This window comes from Ailuropoda melanoleuca, chromosome 10, assembly GCF_002007445.2.
Source record: "Ailuropoda melanoleuca isolate Jingjing chromosome 10, ASM200744v2, whole genome shotgun sequence".
NCBI classification, from domain to species: Eukaryota; Metazoa; Chordata; class Mammalia; order Carnivora; family Ursidae; genus Ailuropoda; species Ailuropoda melanoleuca.
This window is the reverse complement of record NC_048227.1, coordinates 91,674,952-91,700,275: the sequence shown is the minus strand read 5'-3', so window position 1 is coordinate 91,700,275 and position 25,324 is coordinate 91,674,952. Positions and strand designations below refer to the sequence as shown.

General features: G+C 33.6%; 1 protein-coding gene across 5 annotated transcripts in view; it reads right to left on the bottom strand.

Annotated features, from left to right (window-relative positions):
* Nucleotides 1-25,324, bottom strand: part of STXBP5 (syntaxin binding protein 5) — a 162,272-nt gene that overhangs the window by 94,478 nt on the left and 42,470 nt on the right. For all 5 annotated transcript variants that reach the window (XM_002927613.4, XM_011235233.3, XM_002927614.4 and 2 more), the window contains exons 5-7: nt 16,048-16,182; nt 14,266-14,329; nt 9,308-9,391 (exon numbers count right to left, since the gene is read on the bottom strand). In XM_002927613.4, the coding sequence (XP_002927659.1) occupies nt 9,308-9,391; nt 14,266-14,329; nt 16,048-16,182 (283 nt within the window). The remainder of the gene's footprint in view (nt 1-9,307; nt 9,392-14,265; nt 14,330-16,047; nt 16,183-25,324) is intronic.

Here is a 25,324-nt window from a genome sequence, read left to right as displayed (position 1 = left end):
AATTCTGAAACAAATATGTCGATTTGGAATTAGGGTCAATTAAAAATACCTCAGATTGAGAGCTTTAAGACATGTTATCCATTTCTCACAGTAATGAGATGATTTTTAAAATCTGAAGAGACCCTTTTTTGATTAGATATTTATTTTATTTCTCTGAGCCACTTTAAAACTATCTGAAAAATACTTTCACGTGACCAATGTATATAACCTTTCTTTTTTGTTCTAATAAATAAAGACTTTATTTATTTGACAGAGAGAGAGTGAGAGAGAAAATGCAAGGGGAGCTGAAGAGGGAGAGGGAGAAGTAGGTTCCCCGCTGAGCAGGGAGCCCGACTTGGGGCTCGATTCCAGGACCCTGAAATCATGACCAGAGCTGAAGGCAGACGTTTAATCAACTGAGCCACCCAGGCACCCCTAAAATCTTTTAAAGACTTATTCATTTATTTGAGAGAGATATATAGAGAGAGAACAAGCACACAAGGGAGGGGGGAGGGAGAGAGAATCTCAAGCAGACTCTGTGCTGGGAATGGAGCCCAACATGGGGCTTGATCTCACAACCCTAAGATCATGACCTGAGCTGTAATCAAGAGTCAGAAGCTTAACTGACTGAGCCACTCAGGTGCCCCCTAAAGAAAATCTTACAACAGTAATCAGCTTATTCCAAGATACACATATGACATTCCATAAACTCAATCTTAAAATAACCCCTTAATAAGCTTAATAGATGAAATTATTTCTGTAAAATATGAGTAGAGCTAAAGAGCTATTCAAAGCTTTTAAATATTTTTTTAAGGTGATAAGGGAAATGAAAGAGAGAGCTTCAGTGTTGTCTGGAACATATAAAAACATTTTAATCTATATAAATGTGTATCATATACATAAATATATGATATTTATAGAGAACTACTATTTCTACTTTGCTAAAGAATATCATATATGTCTTTGTTTAAAAGTACCATTTACTTTAAAGATAATATTGAATTATTATTTATTCCAAAAATGAATACTAATTACAGGGACCAGTGGATCACAATTATGTTGGATAACAGAGAGAAACAAATACCAGAAAATACTCTACGAAAGAATAACCAAATACGAAATTTTGCATGCAATAAATACATATGATTTTTTCAATTATTTCTGCAATTTTCAAAATACAAATTCAACTTCATACAAGATATCATTTTTTTCTAATAGTCTCTCTAATACCACTGCATGTAATACTACACATACACTACTTAAGTATGTTTGTATTATATGTAGATATGTATAGATTATCTAAGTATAGTATATAGGTAAGTATATATACTGATATACACTTAAGTAGTACATATGTACATTATGTATATATATAAAGTATATGTGAATAATATATATCACATATGAACTATATATGCATAAAACATGCAGTTTTACTTTTTCTTTAGTCCTTCTGAGAAAATGAAGTGGAAATTCATGTAAACAAAGTGGGAACAGGAAATCTAACCAAACCTGGCACGTGTTTAGAATCAGAAGGTAGGTTAGGAGCAAAACTGAGTAGCTCATGGGAGACAATATGAGATATAAAGTAGGTAGCAACAACTGGGGTTGAGGAATTTTGTATGTAAATTGGCTTGTTTATTTTTCCAACATATGTAATTTCCAGAAGATTAAGAGGTTACTTGATTTTTTAAAAAATGGGAAACTACAGATACAGATGAAGGGAAATAGGAGGAGAGATCAAGGGCAAAATGAATGGAAACTAACATAATAAATAAGAGATATACTTAAGTTATAGAGAAACATGATGAATTCAGGGTAAGAGAAAAAATGTGAAGAAAAGGGAGGGAAGATGACAGAGCTAGGCTTAAGCCACAGGAACAGTATATACAAATCTAAAAAAAAATTCTTTAAAAGATGCAGTGTCTGATAAGAAACCATAACTGTAGTAAAGCTCACAAGGCAGTTAATGGATTAACAGTATGACAGTATTCTCATCTGTGAGAATGAAAAGAAAAACATGAGCACTGCCTATTCTGATACATTTTTTTAAACTGTGATATCTAATTATTTGGCTCTGGCAAAAGTAGTACGTATGATGCATTGTGCTATTCTTATCAATTAAGAGAGCATCTTTAAGAATAATTTTCTGGAAAGATAACAGGCTAGCTATTTACCTATCAAATTTTACACTCACCTACTCAAAATATGGGGGAAATTAAATAGATTCCCTGTTTACTTGTTTTGCAAACTGATCAGTTGTATATAAGTTGTATATAAATCTTAGTCCAGCTATTCCTACACTAATCATAAACTGATAAACATTTTTTAGCAGACTTACACCAAAAATAATTTCTTTTCCCCTAGAAATAAGATCTTAATATTATATTCAAAACCAACATTGCTAGCTTAATTACTATTCCTAAAACCTTAGAAAATGTCACTGAAATGATAAAAGAAAAAAATTTTACAATACAGACTGATTTTAAATTATCATGCTTGCAAATACATGGAAAGGAAATACTGAAAACACTCTAGTTTTATTATTCTCATGTTATCAAATAATAAAGTGAATGCTTAGAGTACTGGATGAATTATTTCTTATATATATGAATGATACATTAAATTGTACAGCTTTGGCCCCAGTATTTTAACTTATGAACATTTTAATATTATTTCCATTGTAGAAGGGAGACAGCAATAATACTGTTTAATTGAGTAAGACAATATAGAATAATACCTTTTTGTAAAATGGTTGATAAAATTATTATATATTGGATATTAAGTGATTTATAGCTTCTCTTCTCTAAAGATGTTAACAGGCATAAATTGAAAACACCGCCATTTCCACTAAAAATAAAACCTAAATGAAACTCTCTTAGATATTTTGAAAAAGTAAACAAATTATACATTCTTCTAAGCATTGTTTTATCTGTGTGTGTGTGTGTGTGTGTGTGTGTGTGTATAAGAGAGATAAATAAGCAGTCTTAAAAACTAAAAGCACCTTCCTAAACATTGAAAAGAAGACCTTAAAGGAATAAAATCCTTCAATGAATATCTATAGGGTGAAACATAATTTTTTAAAAGCTGTTACTGATTCCAATTTTGTGAGTTACAAACATATTATTTCAATAATTTTAAAAGACTGACAGTCTTGAGATAAATGTACTCACAGTGCTAGCAATATACAAACTATTATTTTCTTGTATATCTATATTTCTTTTTTTTTTTTTTAAAGATTTTATTTATTTGACAGAGATAGAGACAGCCAGCGAGAGAGGGAACACAAGCAGGGGGGAGTGGGAGAGGAAGAAGCAGGCTCATAACAGAGGAGCCTGATGTGGGGCTCGATCCCATAACACCAGGATCACGCCCTGAGCCAAAGGCAGACCCCCAACCACTGTGCCACCCAGGCGCCCCTTGTATACCTATATTTCTATCTGTGGCTTCTCAGTGTACCAGGAAAAAACATGAAACCAGAATACAAAAGTCACTGATTGACTCTAGACATGACAAAGAATAACCATTGAAATAGTTTGATAAGTACTAAATTACTGTCTTAAAACATCAATAGTGCTGTATTTCACTTCCGCCAACACATCAGTTCCTACAGAAAGAGTACTAATATCTTAATACTATTTATAGCCTAAAAGGAATGAAACGTCATTGAAGAAATATAATTTTATATAGGTTAAAATATCCTATGCAGAAAATATCTGTAGAAAATTAGGAATACTACCCCAAGTACATTCAAAGTCTATAATTTAGACATAAAACCAGGTGAGTTTGTCAATTTGTAAAGTACTAACTACGGCTACACAAAGAAACAAAAGCTTAAGGGTAAAGATGAACTTCTGTTTCCATTACTCCCACCCATCTAAACCATCCTCAGGAAACCAAATGAACAATTAAAACTGTATCAAGAACTTTTATTATATTAGAAATTCTCAGAATTGATATCATAATGCTATTTATTTGCCCCAGTGTAATAAAAATGAATCTGACTGAAGTAATACACCATTGATAGGAAGTAAATATTGGAGGAAGAGGGGTTGGGGTGGTATTTTGTGAAGGTCTTAAAGTTTTAACCTTCACTAGTAAGAACTATAATAATTTCTTCAATGTCTAAAATTATGCACTTGGCAATCTGCATCAAGAATCAAATATAAAGCATTTTTATGTGAAACAAGAGCGTAAAATAGCATGAACTCATGGAAATATAGTCAGAAATTTTCACTCAGTTTAGCTTAGAACAAGTCAATTTAGAAGTTAGATCTTACATCTACAGCGCTATTATTTAAACGTAAGATTTAGTCATCATACTTGTTACTATTTATTAAGAATAAGTTTTATGACTTTGCATCTCTACTGCATATCTGTTCATTAGTCTGTAGCTTTCTTTGTCAGGTTTTGGTATGAAGATAATACGGCCCTCACAGGAAGAATTGGGAAGTATACCCTCCTCCCCCATTTTTGGAAGGAGTTTGGGTACAGTGAGTACAATTTGGTAAAATTTAGCAGTAAGCCCTCTGAACCTGGAGTTTTCTTCATGGGAAACATTTTCATTAAAAATTCAATTTCTTTAATAAATATAAAGCTACACAGATAAACTATTTCTCCTAGAAGGGGATTTGGTACTTTCAAGGAATTTGGTATCTTTCAAGGCATTTGTCCACTTCGTTTAAATTGCTGAATTTACTGGTATGAAATTGCACATATTTCCTTACCAGTCTCTCTGCATTTCTGTAGAAATTGAAGTAATATCTCCTTTTCCATGCCTGTTATGGTAATTTGTGCCTTTTCTTTTTTTTGTTATCACTGTGGCTGTGTGTTTACCGATTTTACTGATCTCCACAAAATGAGGATTTTACCAATTTTCTCTATTGTCTTAATGTCATCTATTTCATTGATTAGTTATTTCAATTCTATTGCTTACTCTGGATTTAATTTGTTCTTCTTGCTTCTCATGGGAGAAGCTGAGGCCATTGATTTGAGATTCTTTTGTTTTGTAACATAAACAATGCTTTACTGAATACTTTAGCAGCATTTCATAGACTTCCATATGTCCTATTTTCACTTTTTTCAGTTCAAAATACTTTCTCATTTTCTCTGTTTCTTCTTTGACGTATGGGTCATTTTAAAGTATATTGTTTCACTTTCAAATATTTGTAGATTTTTCATATACCTTATTTTTTATTTAATTCTATACTAAACGAACATGATTTTAATGATTTCAATTTTTCTAAAATTATGACTGATTTTATAGTACAAACTATGGTTTTGGGGAATATTCCACATGTCCTTGAAAAGAACGGTGTTCTGGTGTTGAGGAGAGCACTTGGACATCTACTTTGTTGATATTAATACAGCTGTTTCAAGGACTCTTTTCATTTGGTGCTAACATTACTTTTCCATCTTTTTGCTAACACTTCTGGGTCTTCATATTTAAAGCGGGTATTTAACAGATAGCAAAGAGTTTGATCTTGCTTTGTGGTCTAATTTGACAATCTTTGCCATTTATTTGGGGTATTTAAATGACCGCATCTAATATGATTACTGACATAGCTGGGTCTAAATCTGTCGCCCTGCTATTTTTTTTCTATCTCCCCCATCTGTTCTTTTTTCCCCTTTTCCTCTTACACCTCCTTTTGGATTGAATATTTTTAAAATTTCATTTTATATTCCTCTTTGGCTTAACTATCTGGGTTACTGTTGTTCCTCTGGTATTTCCTTTAGAATTTATAGCATATATCTTTATCTTATCATAGTCCACCTTCAAGTAATATGATAATACTTCAGGTACAGTATAATAACCTTACAAAAGATTCTGTCTCCTAACCTTTGTGCTACTGTTGTCTATATTTTAATTCTACATGTCAGAAAGCCTACAATGCATTTTTATCATTTTTGATTTGCATAATTACCTCTTAAAGAGAATTAAAAAATTAAAAAGCTTTTTATATCTACCTACATATCTATCATTTCTGGTGTCCTTTATTCCTTTGAGTAAACCCATATTTTCATTTATATCACTTGCCTGCTACATGAAAAACTTTTTAACATGTCTTGCAGTGAAGGTCTGCAAGTGATGAATTCTTTGAGTTTTTAATGCGTGTAAAACATTTTTCTTTTGTTTTGAAAACATATTTTTGCTGAATATAAAATGCTACATTGACAATTTTTTCTTTCAGTACTATAAAGGTGTCGTTCTACTTGCACTGGCTTGCACTGTTTGTAAGGAAACCACTGCTGTCATTTCTATCTTTGTTCCTCTGTATTTAATGTGTTCCCTTCCCACACCCTCTGGTTGCCTTTAAGACATTCTGTATCACTGGTTCTAGTTTTAAGCAACTGAAATATGTGCTTTTATATAGCTTTCCTTCATTTTCCTTCTGCTTTGAGTTCACAGAACTTCTGGGATATCTATATATCCTATTAGTTTATAGGGTTCATAGTTGTCATCAAATTTGGAAAAACCTGGGTCATTATTTCTTCAAATATACTTCCTGTCCATGTTCTTTCTTCTGGGGCTATCACCCATACATTAGTCCACCTGAAGTTGAAGCACAGTTCACTGATCTGCTCCTTTTCTGCCCATCTTTCATATTGAGTAGTGTCACTGCTATGTCTTCAAGTTCATTACCTTTTCTTCTGCAAAATCAAATCTTTTGGTAAACCAATACAGAGCATTTTTTATCTCATTTTATTTTTTCATCTCTAAAAATTCCACTTAGGACAAGGAAGAATTGAAGAACCCTTTTAAACATGTTTATGCTTTCATTTACCCTCTGGAGCATATGGAAGCTATTCAGTAACATTTGTTTTAATATCCTTGTCTACTAATTCTATCATCTGTCTCATTTCTGAGTCTGATTCTATTGACTGCATTTTCTTTTCATTTTGCATCATACTTTCTGGCTTCTTTTCTTATTTGGATGCTAACTTTTATAAACTTTGTGGTGGGTTACTATTATATTCTTTGGAATATTTTTGAGCCTTTTGGAGTACGTATATTATTTGAAAATAGTTTAGACTTCTCAAGGCTTGCTTTTAAGCTTTGTTAGGCCAGCCAGATGCATCTTTAGTGTTAGCGTAGCTCCACTACTAAGGCAATACCTTTTGAGTACTTTTTCTGATGTCCGTGCATTATAAGGTTTCCCCACTCTGTTGCAAATGTGAAGTATTCTTGGCCTTGTGTGCTATGACAATTGTTTTACCCATTCCTTTCTAGTGGATCATTTCCAAGCCTCACACCCACACACTAATCAGTATTTACCTGAGGCTCAGGGTCGGGAGGTTCCCCGCAGACTTCTAACTCTTTCTCTCTCTCTAGGTAGTTCCCTATTCTTTGGTACCTTGCCTCAAAGGCTACAAATATTTTGGCTTCCCCAAATTCTCAATTCTGTATCCCCAACTCAAAGAGACTGTTCAGTTCCCACCTAGGTTTCCCCTTTATGTACTGAGACCTGGAAAATCTCTAGGCCATAAGCTAAGGCAACTAAATGGCTCACTTTCTTTGTTTCCTCCCTAAAGAATCTCTGTTCTTACTACCTGCTAATTTCTAAAAACTGTTGTTTCATGTACTTTTCTAGTATATTTGTTTAAGGCAAGAGGGTAAACAGCTAAAGCCAAGATAATATTTAAATTTATAAGAAGCAAAACAAAAAAAGTGAATTTTTAAAATCTGCTCTGATTTTAGGGTAGAAAATAGATTAACAGGTAAAAACTTCCAATGAAATTAGAAGACTCCTTTATTAAAGATATTCTTTTTTATACTTTTAAAATCTTGATTAGTGAACCACAGTGCTTAGTAACTAAAAACTTTAAAAATAAAAAGTACGAAAAAAAATAAAAACAAAAAGTATGCAGCTATGAAAACAAAGGAAATTCCCTTTTAGTCATACTTACAAAGACCACATGCAAACATTTATAAAGTATTCCAAGTATTATTATAGTTACTCAATATAATCTGCTGTTTTAAGTAACAGAAAACATCAATAGGAACATATGACATATTTTAGCTTAAAAACAAGCAAAACCACTTATATATTTCCTAGCTCTATTCATTGATTTGGAAATCATGACCCCTACTAATAATCCCCAGATTATAGTTACCAGATACCATTTCACACTGAAAGAAGCCACATTTTATAAGGAAAAAATCTTACTCTAAGTTCGAAACAAAAATATACGAGATTAATAGTTACACTTTTCTATAACACATAGCAGGGAAGCTATCCAATACTATTACCACCAAAGAACTCAGGAACCAAAAGGAGGTTCATTAGACCAAAATAGGAGAATTTCAAAATCAATAAGGATAAAAACTTCAGTGTATTGAAGCACACCAAATATGTTTAAATCTTAAAGTACACAGTGAAACTAAAAGCAAGAACAAATTGGTCACCACTGGGATTATTACAGAACCCCTTTAGAGTAAATACTGAAATAAAAGGAAAGAATCATTTATGCTCTCCTTTATTAACTATACTACTATTAACCAAATAGTAGCTGAGAAGTTTCTCTTTACACTAAAGTGTCTGAGCTAATAAATAGAGAAGGAATTACAGAATTAGAACATCTTCATTTTGCAACCTCTATGCATTAATAAGTCGAGGCTTTGAACAGCACTGGCTGCTAACCTTACAGACACTAACGCTCCAACTGACAGAAGAGCATCAGCATCATTCAAGAAGTCTGGCTAAAAATGAAAAACGAACCTGAATTTGTTCAAGCCTCAGTAAACTATCCATTTTATGGGAAATCTAAGGGCAAAAAAAAGAAAAAAGTTAAACACAGAGGGATGGAACCAGAAAAATCTAGTCTTTGAGAAACTATCTTCGATGAATGCATGGCCAAAAAAGGAATGAAGTAAGAAAGGGAAGGCAAAGACTAAGAGGAGAGACCTACAGTTTGAAAGAGGCTTAGAAGACATCAATCAATCAATCACAGTCAATCTTTATTTGGATCTTAAAGCAAGCAAAACTATAATTGTCTACAGTACACTACTGTTTGTCTATAATACAAAAATAGGATTTACTTAGGACACATTTATTAATTTGCTTGTAAATGACAGACTACCTCTAGAAGAATACATGAGAAACTGGTAACATTGGAACCAGAGGTAAGGGGTTAAGATGGCCAAATAACAGTGATGGAAAAGAGATTTTTAAAAATCTTTTGAGCTATGTGATCATCTATTTTATATATATATGGTTTTATTGCAATTACAAAGGTTGCCTCAACTCAAATCACCAATTAAGATCTTAAAGTGCTCTGAATTAGAAAAATGACGAAAATAATATTTGATTAGCCAAAATAATATTACCTCATCATATGTGTATCTGTAGTCAGCTTTCTTTGATTTGAGGTCCCACAACACTACTGTTCCAGATTCAAAGCCAATCAAAAGCTGTAATAAAAGAAAATGTCACATGACCTAGGAATGATATTATGTGAACCACTTATTTGCTGACAATAAAGATAACTATTATCATTCATATGCTTCAAGCATAAAGTTACAATTAAACATCTGCATTGCTAATCACAAGAATGACAAATGAGAATACTGCATTTCATATTTATATGTCTTTGATAATAAGGGACTTAACATATATAACTAATTACTGAGAAAGAAAATACACACTGTATGGTGAATAACATAATATAATAAAAATATTATTATAAAAAAATAGTGCCATTTTGAAGTCCTGAGTGTATATTTTCATTAATATAATAAATTACTAATAAAAATTAACATTTGTATGTGCTTTAGAGTTTACAAACTTTCCTAATTCAAAACATTATCAGGCAATGTCATTTACTCATCTATCTACTGAAAAGTTCCAAGTTACATCCAGCCTAGATCCCTCTCATAAGAATCAGACTCATAATTCCAGAGATGACGGCTCCCTTTATCTACTCCACAAGAACCTCAAAGTAAATGTGTCCAAAAGTGAATTATTTTTTTCCCTACCCTCATTTTCTGGTGTTCCCTATTGCAGTGTCTCACTCAGTATTTCTAATCTTAATGTTCATTAAGCCACTTAGACAAAAACCTTGGGAGCGTCATCCTTAATTCTAGTCGCTCCCTCCTCAGGTAAAATCATCAAGTAATTTTAAAATTACATCCTATTAGCTCTCTACTTTCCCCTACCTCCAATACCTCTCTCCTAGTTCAAGACACAAAGTTCTCTTTTCTGGTCTCTTTGTCTCCCTGATTCCAGTCTTGCTCCTTTTTAAACCCAGCTAGTGTTTAACAATTCTAAAATGCAAATCTGATCATGCAATGCATGCTTTAAAAAAAATTTAATGTCTTACTATTAGTTTTAAGATAAAGTCCAAACTGAGTAATATGACCTACAAGATTTATCATTGTCTGACCTCTGCTGACCGCTACAGCTTTGTCCCTTCCACATTCCTCTTATTCAATACACTCCAGCACATCTTTCAGTTCATGCTTTCTCTTATCTTTGCTGTCTTTCTCCGCCATATCTGAAGTCATCCTCTTTGCCTGACCAAACCTACTAATTTTTCAGATGTTGTTTTAGCTATCACTTCCTCTGGGAAGCCTTTCCTGACCCACCAAATATAAGTCAGTCCCATTTCTATGTGCTCCAACAGCACTCTGTACATATTTTAACCTAAAGGGTCAGTACACAATAATGGCCTTTTCCGTAGCTGAATTCTCTTACTGACTATAACACTGGTCTGCTTAGGCAAGGACTGGTTTTATATTGCTCACCACTACCATAAGACAGACAGCCTAACTGATATGTAGTAGGGACTTAATACTTTTTTTGTGAATGAATAAATTCCAGATGGGAATGCATGCTCTTGCTTCACAAAAGGTCCACTGTCTATCTAACCTCTGCTGCCAACAACCCTCCACCTTGACATTTTTCAAATCTCAATATTTCCTTTGCTTGAAACCTCCTTTCCTTTGATTCACTGGGTGATCACCTATTCATTTTTAAGTCTCAATTTAGTGTTGCCCCTTGGGTAAGCCAACCCCCAATTCTTCTAGTAGATGAAGATCCTCCCTCTCCTATGTTAGCATAACCATTTTCATCTTTATACCTCTAATATCCTGCCTAGTGCACAGGAAACACTCAATAAATATTTGTTTAATGAATACATAAATGAATAGTAGGTAGCTAATATTTCTTCACATAATCTGGGGATATGAACAAACTTGGGGAAGACCCAGTAATTCTAACGAAATAGCAGTTTAGGGGATTTCAGATTACAGAGGCACTTAGAGGGGCAATCACTGAAGCTAATGAAACTTTCCCCACCTTTGTAGGAAGAACAGTTAATTTTGCTAACACAAACTGTTCTTACCTAGGCAATGTGAGATATATAATCCTTCTAGGAAAAGCTGGTATTTGTTTCCTTTACCTTTTCCTAGTCCTTCTAAATATCTTAGACATGTGACATGGCATTCTTTGATGGGGAAGTAATAGGGAAACTTCAGGAGTAAGAGATGGAAAAGGATAAAATTTAAGAGTTGATGTACAGTGTAAGATTTGATCTAAGTCCTTTGATTTCAATGATGTATTCCTTTGATTTATAAAATGTCACAGAGGTAGAAAAAACATTTATGTTTGTAGCATAACAAACCAATAAAGCATTCTATATAAAAAAAAGAGTTGTGTACAGTATAAACAGCACTGGATTGCTCAGGACACAGGTCACTTAAGCTCTAGTCTTACATCTGTTACTTAGAAGCCGTGTAACATTAAGGAAATAATTTTACCCATCCAGATGTTAATATCATAAGAGGGTTATAGTAAGCTTTAACCCCTTTAGCCAGCTCTAACATCCTAAGAATGTTAGAAATCTATGCCAACAGGTTAGGCTTTAATCCACATAATCTCCTACATATTAAAAAATCAAAGAGCTAACTTAAAGATATGGTATTTAAACTTGGAAAATTCTTTCAACGTTTATTCTTGCTAGAATCTTTTATAACTCAGAGATGTTAATTTATATTGTTGACTATTTTCCTTTTATTTTTTCTTTCATAAAAAGCACTAGTGGGTACACTGAACATGAATATAACTCTCAACAACATCAATAACTCTGGGGATGAAATCAGAGCAATCAGAATTCAAAATCCCAGCTGCACCTATATCTACCCTTGTACCTCTGGAACACATAATCGCACCAAGTCTCTGCCTCATCATCTGTAAATTCGGGAAAATAACTAACTTAAAAATTGTTAAGATGATCGAATAAAATAGTGCATATAAAGTAGAAAGCACAGTGCCCAAAACAAAGTAGAATTCATTAAGTGGCAGTTATTACCATTATCATCATAAGTAATTTTATACTAATATCTAACCCTCCCTAGCTAAGACCTTGGCTTCATGTCGTGACATCTACCATAAGGTTAGCACTGGAGGAACCTGCCCTGTCACCTTATACCTTTCTTTAGAGACGCAATGTCACATCTTTGGTAGCAGTAGAGAGTCATTGATATAAAGTGGATTTTTCTATTAGAAATCAAGGGTTAGACAATATAATCTATTCTAGTACCTTAGTATTTCAAAAATGTTTGAGATTAACTCCAGAAACTAAGGAGAATAACATAATGTCAGGTTTTAAAAAAATGAGGATGATAATAAGCAGTTACATACAATTTATTTATACAATAAACTGAGTATATATTGAGGCGTTACTATTTATATGTTGGGTATTATGGGAAACATAAACCTTTGTAAAATATTATCTCTATGCTCAAGAGGTCTTTCTCAAGTTCGGGGGAGGTGAGATATGCACATATTTCTAATACATGGCAATATGTGACAAATACTGTAAAACTTGTACAACTAAGGTGCTAATGAATTTAGAAGTGAAAGAAAGCATTTTTAGTCAGGATTACCAGCAAAGATATCACGAAAGATATACATTTAATCTGAGCCTCAAAATGTGGGTAGGTATTCAGCAGAGAGAGAATAGTGGGAAAGCATTCCAAACAGAGGGACTCACATAAAGGAGGCATGGAGACATTAAAGAGCAGCTCACAATTGGAAAATAACTATTTACTTCAGCATAGCATTCAGGTAAAGATGTTCTGAAAAAATGAAACCTAGGGCTATGTTTTAAGGAAACTTTATTTTGTTAGCTACTATAGAACCACTGAAAGCTTTTTAACAGGAGAGCAATAACATTAAAACAGCACTCTAGGAAGACTGATGTGGAAATGGCTCATGAATGGGTTGGAACGCCTTGAACTTTAGCAGTCATAATGAGACTGAATAGAAAAGAGACACTGCAAAGACAAGACTGAAATGACTTAGAGACTGAATCCAGGTAGAAGGGAGGAAGTTTTCAATTCTCTTGCCATGCCTCCCACCCAAGTCTTGGCTTCTAAACAAGTACGTTGAAGCAAAGAAAATAAAGTGGAGGTACAGGTTACTATAACTTGCTTTGTGTGAAGTTTCTCTCAAAACATACATCTGTATGATTATAAGCTAACTCCAAACAGTATAACTATCCTCTTATTTTCCTAGTGGCAAATAAGAGAATAGTGTTAACTCAATATACAGGCTAGACCATTCCCACCAACTGAGGGAAGAAAAAATCTTCACAAACACTAGAAATTTCATTTCACCGACTTCTGATAGTGGTAAACATCCTGGTGTTTATGTAGGCTAATATAAAATTATGTAAGTAGAAAAATATCATTAAATAGAACTACTTAAGAGACTAAATTAGTTAAGAGATTCATGGAAAAGGAAATTTAATTATTTTTAAATGTATTAACAAATCTAAACAACAACTAGATGCTATGAAACTGGTTTGAATATAAAAAATGACGTTCTATTTTAAAAAATCTCTAATTATTAATCTAAGCTATCTATGAAGAAAAATTTAAGGGAAATGAGATACAACCAACTCTAACATAAGGCATTATGTGATAAATGCTACAAAAATTGTATAACTAAAGTGTTAAAAAGAATTCAAAATCAAAAGAAAACAGTTTTTGCCAGGATTACCAGAAAATCCTAATAGGTCAAAAATAAATTAATAATTTTTACTTGTACTTATGATATTTTATTTGACTTAGGATTTTTTGTTCTTTAAAATTGTAAATGATTCTAATTCTTTCACCTGTTCTTCATAACATATAAATAAACCAGTAAGCATGATGTACAACCTTTGTTAGAAATCTCAATTTTGCAAGGTAAACGTATATGGTGCTGGAACAGTTTGCAGATTTTTAAAAATTACCAAAATCCATGCATTTAATAAATATGTATTTTTAGAAAAAAATTCTACCTTTCCTTCATCCATTGGGTTATCACTTATATGGACAACTGGTCCTGGGTGAGATTTAGATGACCTAAAATAGAATATAGTAAGATTTTTTTTTCTCAGTTAAAAATTTCAATTCAACTATATATTCATCACAATGAGAACAATGAATGGAAAATAAAGATATATTTATAAAGGAGGAAAATAATTCAGTAAGTGATCAATTAGAGATGTATAGTTCTTAATATGGATCAAGTAGGACTCAGAAGAAAAATATGGGTGGGGGTGGATGGGTTAAATAGGTGATCAGGATTAAGGAGTGCATTTGTGATGAGCACTGGGTATTGTATGGAAGTGCTGAACACCTGAAACTAATATTACAGTGTACGTTAAATAACTGGAATTTAAATAAAAACTAAAAAAAAAAATACGAATCGGAAAAAAATAGTGACATTGGTAAAAGTCAGCAAAATTTTTAAGTATACTCTATATAAGGAAAGAATCTTCAATTTAGTATTTTAGCACAAAAAAACCCCCATATTCTCATGGTATAATTCTCAGAATTAATATTTTTAAATAAAGCTTCATCTAAAATATTGCTATCTTATTTTATTCAATTCTAACCTCCAACTGGGGCATCTCATCCAGTTTCATAGTTCACACGAAAAATAGGAAAAATTTCATTATGTTTTTTAAAAAGTTAAAAAAGTGATGCCACTGTACTTGCGCAGAGGAAAAAAAAGGTCATACAGCCAAGAATGGAGCTGAAATTATGCCCATACAGGAATAAGCACCTCCCTTTTCATAAATTCTGAGGGCTGAGACACTAGTCCACTTATGAGAGACCTTTGTGAAACCATACAGACATGTGCACTAGGTCTACCCACTAAATGTTGTGATCAATTCATGGAACAGAGAGCAAAAACCCACACCTTGTACCAAGGGACTGAGATACGATAACATCCCGGCCACAGGAAGGAAAACCAGGCTTAATACATTACCACAGGTGCACTAAGACATTACTCAAGAGAGATGTTACAAATTTAGCTTTAATGTCAAATTCTGTGGAATGAAACAATACAGAACTATTTGTTTAAAAAAAAAAAACAGTGAAAATGAATCTTGTCAATATCCTTAAATTTTAAATTTATGTCTAAAATAAGAAAAATCTTGAGATAAGATATAAAGATAAGATTCTAACACAGAGTGCAAAGTTAGTGCTAAGGAACCTTAGGGCCTTACCGTTCAACCCTGTTCTTGTTGTTGTTAAATGAAAACAATCATTATATCAAAATTAGGAAAATTAACTGTCAAATACTCTAATGTTACATTGCAAACATTCACATTATATTTGTTGATTAAAACATATCAAGCAGTGGTTTAGATCAATGTTTTCTAAACATTGGTGGCAACCCATAAGTGGGGTTTGAGCAGCATTCAAAAGAAAAATAACCAGAAGATAAAAATACAGGGGGAAAAAAAAAACGTAGAGTGTTTTTCACCTAAGAATTGTTTCATTAAACTTGTGCTATAGTTTGTACATACATACACATATCATATATGCATATGTTTATCTATCTATCTATCTATCTATCTATCAAGCCTTTAAACTTACCATCTATCTATAAAGCCTTTAAACTTACAAACTGCTAATAGGATTATATTTAGAAGAGGCTAATAAACTGTGTTTAACAAAAACAGTGTCTGACATATTTAATTCCACATGAATTTACTGATTAGCTATTATATAAAGGTATCATATATGGTACTGATACTTTCAGATATGGAATATGTGCTGCAACTCACAGTTCAATGGCTTTATTCCACATAATGACGTAGCCTGAGAGTGTGAAGGACTCCACATTGACAATATGTATGTTACCTCGTTCAGTGCCCACATAGAGCCACTTACTCTGGAAAGGCAGATGGCAAAATGTAACCCTGCAAGAGAAATATATCCAGAAAGGTAATTAGAAAAATGTCTCTAAATTTTATTAATTGCATTTGAGGGTTAATCATGACGCATAATTTAGGAAAGGCAAAAATGACATACAACCAGATTTACCTACTCATTGTGATTAATATTTAATATGCAAATTCAACTTACATGTCAAACATAAGCCCTTACAGTAAATAGCATGGCTTGACAGAAAGAAGACGAGCTTTAAAGTTAGGGTTTCAAATCTGTGCTACTTTAGGCACATCACAATTTTTTTTTCATTTTTCTAGTTTAAATTCAATTAGCCAATATACAGTACATCATTAGTTTCAGATGTAGTGCTCAATGATTCATCAGTTACGTATAACACCCAGTGCTCATCACAACACGAGGCACATCACAAATTTAACCACTAAGCCACAAACTTAGTCTAATACCCACATGACCCCAAGGTACTATTATGTTTCTTAGGAGTTATTAAATACACTAATCCATCTGATCACCTGCACTTACTATACCTTCCAGGCAAAATGCTCCTCCAGCTCATATTTTTCTTTTATTCAAGATTCAGTTCAAATATCACCATTATTCAAATTGATATCCCAATACTTGGTATCTCTATTAGGCTAGACTTTTAAGACAGGTAGGGTCTACCTTCCTCACTAACTTATAAGCCTCAGGGAGGGCAGAGATCCTTCATACTGAGGCTTAGACAACTATCTCTTCCTATGTCATGATGATATGATAGGCCTTCATTAACAAATAATTTACATGCATGTATTAAACTTTATTATCATTCCAACAATTTCAAACACTTTCTATTATTAGCTCGTTTGACTCATGATCAAGAATGGATATTATCTTGTCCTTTTTGTAGCAATTATTTTTAGTAAAAAAAATAAGTATGTTATGAAATCATATAATGGTCTTTTTTTTTCCAGACTACCTATTGTGTCTCTCAAAATATACTACTTAAAATTTCCATAGAATAGCACTTCAAATAATACACAATGATAATCAGTGCTAGACTGTCAATATGGACACTAGGTTTTAGGCAAGATATAGCACACACAATATTGTTATTCCCATTACCATATTTTCATTATAGAAAATTTTCAAGATGAAAATACTTATCAAATAAATGTACATGCAACTCATGGTCTACATCCTCAACGGAATATTCATTTGGATAATTACTTAAGGTTCATCATCTGTATTTTTTGTTGAGGGTTTTATATAATAATAGGTCATGTTTCTAAGGGAAATTTAAAGCACAGAAATGTCTACTGCATCAAAAAAAAAAAACAAACAAACCACTTTATGGTACCTTATTACATCACATGGCAATAAGTCCTCAGTACCTTTCTGAAAATCCTAGGGCCATACAGGTTTCAGAATTCTGAATTTTCCAAATTTTAAAAAAGTACATAATGCAAATTTTGTATATCACCTAAAATGGGAGTAGTAGCTCATAAACACATTAAATATTTTAAGGTATAATTCTGGCAGGGTTTTTTTCTAATTGAGACATAATTTTCATATAATATTATATTAGTTTCAAATGTACACCATAATGATTCAATATATGTGTATATAGTGCAATATGATCACCACAATAAGTCCAGTGGAAACATCCATCACCACACATGTAGTTAGAAATATTTTTTTGTTGTGAACTTTTAAGATCTCCTACTCTTCTAGCAACTTTCAAATATACAATACAGTATTATTTATTTACTATAGTCACAGGGAGACCCATTCCATTCTTAGGTATTTACCCAAGAAAAAGAAAAACATAGGTCTATACAAGACTTATACACAGATGTTCAACAGCTGCTTTGTTAAAGCCAAAAACTGGAAACAATCCAAATGCCCACATGACCGTCAACAGGTAAATGGATGAACAAATTGTTATATACCTATAACAACATACTATCTAGTAGTAAAAAGGAATAAACTACTAATACATAAAACAACATTGATGAATCTCAAAATCCTTATCATGAGGGAAAGAAGTCAGACAAAAAGACATACTGTATGATTCCATTTATATACAATTTATATGTAATAGGAAATGCAAACGAATCTATTGTAACAGAAAGCAGATCAATGGTTACCTGGAGATTGTGAAGATGGAGGCTAGAAATAGAGGAGGGGAGGGATGACCACAAGGAAACCTTTTGGGGTGATTTATATGTTTGTAACCTTTATTTTGATGACAGTTTCATGGGTGTATATATGTGTCCAAATTTATCAAATTGACACTTTTAAGTATGTGCAGCTTATTGTATGCTAGTTATACACTAAATAAAGCTGTTTTAAAATTTTGTGTTTTTAAGAGATTTGTGGATTTAGCGATTATGAAAATAGACTGTGATTCTGATAATACATAGGCATAAGCTCTGGAATTAGACTGCCTGTATTTAATTTCCAGCTTTGCCACTCATTAGCGTGAGAACTTAGGTAAACCACTCAATCTCTCAAAGCCTCAGTTCCTAAGCAATAAAGGACATCTACCTGACACTGTTCCCCTGAGTATCAAATAAGACAAAGCATGGTAGATACTTAAAATGGGGCCTGAAACAGGTAAGTGTTCAATAAATGTTAGCTAATTATTAAGTGATAGTCTACCAATTAGAAGTTCTAGGCAAATTTTAACAATCTGAAGTACATAAAAGTAGCAATGACAAGCCAGGTATAAAATGAACAATGCAATAAACATAAAGCAACCATTTCATTCAAAATGTGTTGTAAACTAAAGCATGAATAGAGCAAAACATTTTGAAAATTCAAAAATAATTTCAACATGAATAAGCCAAAATAATGAGATGACCAAAAAAAAAATCCAAAATATCCAACCTCCAGATCTGTTCCACTACTTTGCAATTCTCCTTTATTCTTCACTCTACAAAGCAGTAGTTACTGATTTGCTTAACACAATTACATGACCCATCTTTGATTATAATACTAACAGAATTATTTACATAATATGCTTCAAAAACTTAAACTTATCTCCTCAACGGCAGAGATTTTGGATCTATTCATAAAATAGTTTCTATTCCCAGTGCAACAGCATACTGCAACTGTTTCTCAAATATTTAAAGAAACAAAGTGAGAATAAATTCTTCAATGTTCAGCAAAAAATCTGGAACTTTTTCCTAGATTCACTTTTTTTTTTAAGATTTTATTTATTTGACAGAGATAGAGACAGGCAGCGAGAGAGGGAACACAAACAGGGGGAGTGGGAGAGGAAGAAGCAGGCTCCCAGCGGAGGAGCCTGATGTGGGGCTCGATCCCATAACGCCGGGATCATGCCCTGAGCCGAAGGCAGAAGCTTAACCGCTGTGCCACCCAGGCGCCCCTTAGATTCACTTTTTCCAATATTAGTTACCATCATAAGTTTTTTCTCAATTGTAAAACCAACTTACATTGCTGAAAAATTTTAAGCACCTTTGTTTTTCGGAAGTGAAAACAAACCACCATTTAACATTTTAAGAAGGAACTTAATTAAAATGTTCATTTAATTGTCTATCGCCAAGACTTTAATATGGTCCCTAGAATGAGTCTTATGTAGAAATAACAGGACTGGATTTATACAATGCACCACATTTAAAAATTACTCTGTTGCATAACTACCCTCATTATTTGACTCAGTTGAGGAGGGGGAAGTCAAATGGCTTTTATTACAATTGAGAATTTCTTAATTAGCAAATTTTAATGGCTCTGAACAAATGGGAATAGGAATAGTGAGAAAACTGAAATTGCATATTCCAACCAAATAAAATACCATGCCAGTGATTTAGGGAAAGGCCAATAAGAAAATGTGGTCCCCCAAAACATACTACTAGAAAAGCAACTCAATCAACATGACCTACTAAGAACTGCAAGATCATAAGTTTATGGGCAATTTAATCAGTCGCCAAAATATAAAACTGGTTGTTGAGACAAACTGGACTTATTATATTTAATGGGTTCTTTCAATATTTGTTATACAAAATGACTATATTTCCTTGTTTAATAAAATAAAAATCTGGGGTGCCTGGGTAGCTCAGGTCATGATCCCAGGGTCCTGGAATCAAGCCCTGCATTGGGCTCCTTGCTCAGCTGGGAGTCTGCTTGTCCCTCTGCACCCCCTTACTCATGCTGAGCACTCCCTCAAATAAAATCTTTTAAAAAAATAAAACAAAAATCTTAGCTTTCTTTGCTGAAACTTTAAAGAATAGTTCAAGCATAACTATGCAAGCTTTGAAGTAATAAACTGATGAAAAAATTACATTATTTAAAAGGAGTCACCCTGTTTGGAGCACTTAAAACTATACATATATACACACACACAACACATACATATATACATATGTAGACATATGTATATACGTATATGTGTGCATGTGTGCATAGAGAAAGAGAGATTTGTTGTTAATGATTCTAAGTGATCCATAATAGAAAGCTAGTATTTTTCAGTAAAAGCAGTTATGAAACAAATAGCACGGAATAGCTAAGGGGCAAAGAGATTTCAAATTTGTTCAACAGATTCAAAGAAACATTGAAAATAGAAAGTTTCAACAATGAACTAAATATCACTATACTACTATAGTAACGTCCCCCAAGAGATCTCTTCTCCCTCCCTGTGTTTTCCCCCTTTGTATAGTCTCTCCCAACACTAACTCTAGGATCTTGTGACTTGCATCGGCCACTGAGACATCAGCAGCTCTGCCACAAGCAAAGATTTGAAAAGCACTTGCACATTGGGGCTTGCCCTCTTTCTTATGCTTTTAGAACCCAAGTGCCATTGTGATGAAGACCAGACTAACCTGTTGGGAGACTCTCGCCCAGCCCAGAGCCAGCACCAACCAACAGACATGTAAGGCAAGCTAAATCATCTAATCCAGTTGGGCAGCCAGATAACTACAGCTGCATAAGTGACTACAGGGAAAGACCACTTCTGCTGAGGTCAACCCAAGTGCTGACTCACAGAACCGTGAGCAAACAAAATGGCTGTTATTTTAGCCTTTCAAGTTTGGGGATGTTTTGATATGCAGCAATAGACAATGTTATTTAATATAATCCATTCAACCAAAATCTTTTTATTTGAAAAGTTATGAAAACATATAGGAAAAATAAATTCTTATATTTCTTAGAATTAAATTAAAAAGACCCCAGGAAAATTTTTAAAATGCCACCAGTGCATTTACCATGAAGCTCAAACATTTTAGGTTGAAACTCATGACTATTGTTCTTCATACACTTTTATTATAAAGATTTTTATTTTAAGGTGATATAGATCACAGCAAATGATAGTAACTTCGGTTTTTACTGAGACCAGGAGACCAACTTAATTTAAATTTATGTGCTGACATATTAAAACATAAATGTTATACTAAAAATAATTAAAATAACATAGTTGAGACTCACGTGAAAGACATTAAAACTCAGTAAACACTAGTAAGATCATATAAGAACAGTAAATTAAATTGAGCCTGAAAAGGTACCTTAAAAGGAATAATAAGGAGCCAAAAAAAAAAAAGTGTCTGACTGAATCAAATGTATTAGAAATACAAAGATAATCAAGTTGAATTCCCACAGAATGTCACTAAATGGAGTTGTATTCTAGTTCCCTCTACAGGACTTAAAAATCGATATCTTTATTCTACACAAAGTTGTTACTAGGGACACAATAATTTCTGTATTTGCTTAAGGGAATTAAAAAATGTAACATATTTTGTGTTAGGAAGTGATATATATCTCCTATTCACTATTCAGCTTTAGCAGCAGTCTATCAAGTACTACTATAGTCAACAAGCATCAAGTTTGGAAGATTTTATTATTACCAATTTTAACAGAAGAATACACACAGTCTAAGTAACGTTGAAATTAATCATCCATAAACAAGGGCATAAATACATATGTGGGGGCACTTGGGTGGCTCAGTTGGTTAAGCAACTGCCTTCAGTTCAGGCTGTGGTCCCAGGGCCCTGGGATCAAGCCCCACATTGGGCTTCTCCACAGGGAGCCTGCTTCTCCCTCTCCCTCTGCCTGCAGCTTCCCCTGCTTGTGCTCTCTATCTCTCTGTCAAATACAGAAATAAAATCTTAAAAAAAAAAAATACACATGTATATTTAATCCGTAAGGACATATGAACCAATAAGCTCATCTATACGGCTATATCACCATTAAATCAGCCCAACATGACAGGAAATACGCCATCACTTTTATATTCTCAGCCAATATCACACTTTTACCTAATAAGTACTTAATTCATTAAATGAATAAACTACTTGAAATGTGAGAATTTATTATGTGACTTAACAAAACAATCAGATATCCCTGACTTACTCCCCCTCTATTCCCATGTCTTGGGCCTAATTTAAGTCAAATCAATTCTTAGCTGCACCCAGAGTTATCTTTTCAAAGCCAAGAGAAATCATATCATAATCTTACTTGGAAGAACCTAATGGCTTCCTATCTTCTACCATAATGCTTCCTAAATTTTTAGAGACACCTTGTGGTATGTCTATCTGGGAAAAGGGTGTGGAGTTATAGTGTGCTGGATTTGTTCAACTAGTACTCAGTATCCTCTTCCACATTCTCCTCTATGCCTTCTTGTTCTGCAGATACTAGAAAGCTAAAACTTCTTTTTCCCCAGATTCTTCCATAGCTAAAGTTCCAGATGAGATTAAGTTTCTACCAATTTGATGTGCTTGACATTTGCAGGCAAAAGGGAGGCACAGACCATGTTTCTGTTGCTGTTTCTGCTGACAGGGGCATTCAAGGAAACCTAAGTGGCAAGAGATACTTATGACAGCAGTGGGGACCAGACACAGCATTCCAAGTTCTTTTTTTTTTTAATGTAATTACTTAAATTTAATTAATCAATTCCATTTACAATAGCACCAAAATCCGTAAGATACCTAGGAATAAACCTAACCAAAGAGGTAAAGGATTTATACTCTAGAAACTACATAACACTTATGAAAGAAATGGAGGAAGACACAAAGAGATGGAAAAACATTCCATGCTCATGGATTGGAAGAATAAACACTGTTAAAATATCTATGCTGTCCAGAGCAATCTACACTTTCAATGCCATCCCTATCAAAATACTATTGGCATTTTTCACAGAGCTGGAACAATCCTAAAATTTGTATGGAACCAGAAAAGACTCCGAATTGCCAGGGGAATGCTGAAAAATAAAACCAAAGCTGGGGGCATCACGATGCCCGACTTCAAGCTATATTACAGAGCTGTGATCATCAAGACAGCATGGTACTGGCACAAAAACAGACACATAGATCAATGGAACAGAATAGAGATCCCAGAAATGGACCCTCAACTCTATAGTCAACTAATCTTCAACAAATCAGGAAAAAATATCCAATGGAAAAAAGACAGTATCTTCAGTAAATGGTGCTAGGAAAATTGGATAGCCACATGCAAAGGAATGAACTGGACCATTCTCTTACACCATACACAAAGATAACTTCAAAATGGATGAAAAACCTTAATGTGAGATGGAAATCCACCAAAATCCTAGAGAAGAACATAGGAAGTAATAACTTCAACATCAACCATAGCAACGTCTTTCAAGACACGTCTCCAAAGACAAGTGAAGCAAAAGCAAAAATTAACTTTTAGGACTTCACAATAAAAAGCTTCTGCACAGCAAAGAAAACAGTCAACAAAACTAAGAGGCAACCCACAGAATGGGAGAAGATATTTGCAAATGACATTACAGATAAAGGGCTTATATTCAAGATCTATAGAGAATTTCTCAAACTTAACACCCAAAAAACAAACAATCCGGTCAAGAAATGGGCAGAAGACATGAAGAGACACTTCTCCAAAGAAGACATCCAAATAGCTAACAGACACATGAAAAAATGTTCAACTTCATTAGCCATCAGGGAAATGCAAATCAAAACCACAATGAGATACCACCTTATACTAGTTAGAATGGCAAAAATTAACAAGGCAGGAAACAACAAATGTTGGCGAGGATGTGGAGAAAGGGGAACCCTCTTACACTGTTGGTGGGAATGCAAACTGGTACAGCCACTCTAGAAAATGGTAGGGAGGTTCCTCAAGATGTTAAAAATAGAGCTACCCTATGAACCAGCAATTGCACTACTAGGTATTTACCCTAAAGATACAGATGTAGTGAAAAGAAGGTGCACATGTACCCCAATCTTCATAGCAGCAATGTCCACATAGCCAAACTGTGGAAGGAGCACAGATGAATGGATAAAGAAGATGTGGTTCATATATACAATGGAATATTGCCCAGCCATCAGAAGAGGAATACCTACCATTTGCATCAACATGTATGGAACTGGAGGGGATTATGCTAAGTGAAATAACTCAAGCAGAGAAAGACAATTATCATATGGTTTTATTCATATGTAGAACATAAGGAATAGCACGGAGGACCATAGGGGTAGGGAGGGAAAACTGAAGGGGAAGAAATCAGAGAGGGAGACAAACCATGAGAGACTGGACTCTGGGAAACAAACTGAGGGTTACAGAAGGTAGGGCTGCGGGGGGATGGGGTAACTAGATGATAGGCATTAAGGAGGGCATGTGTGGTAATTAGCACTCGGTGTTACACGCAACTATATATATATATATATATAGCAAGATATATATAAACAAATATGACATTATTTGTACATTATACAAACTTATTATCTAAAATGATTTTTTTAAGACTTTAAGTAATCTCTACAACCAACATGGGGCTCAAACCCACAACATGCTCCACCAACTGAGCCAGCCAGGAGCCCCTCGAAATATTTTTTTATTAATTTTTTTATCATATGTGCCTCTCCTCCAATATGTACTCTATGTCATACTAATAACCTGGACAACATATCCTTTCATATTTTTTCTTAATGCTCATAAAATACACATGTAAGACATGAAGAATTGGGGGTGGGGAAGGAGTCACTGTTTTTAAAAAGTACTATGCAAATTATTCTGAATTTTGTGTTCTTATCCAGCATTACCTGGTAGATGGGCTTTGAGTTTTAACTTTATGGTAAGTGTACTATACAGAACTTTTAATCTTTCCAATAGAGTCAGTGCTTTTCTGTGTATGTTGTTTAAGCACACCCTGCCCAGATCTTACAAATACTCCCTGTATAACATTCT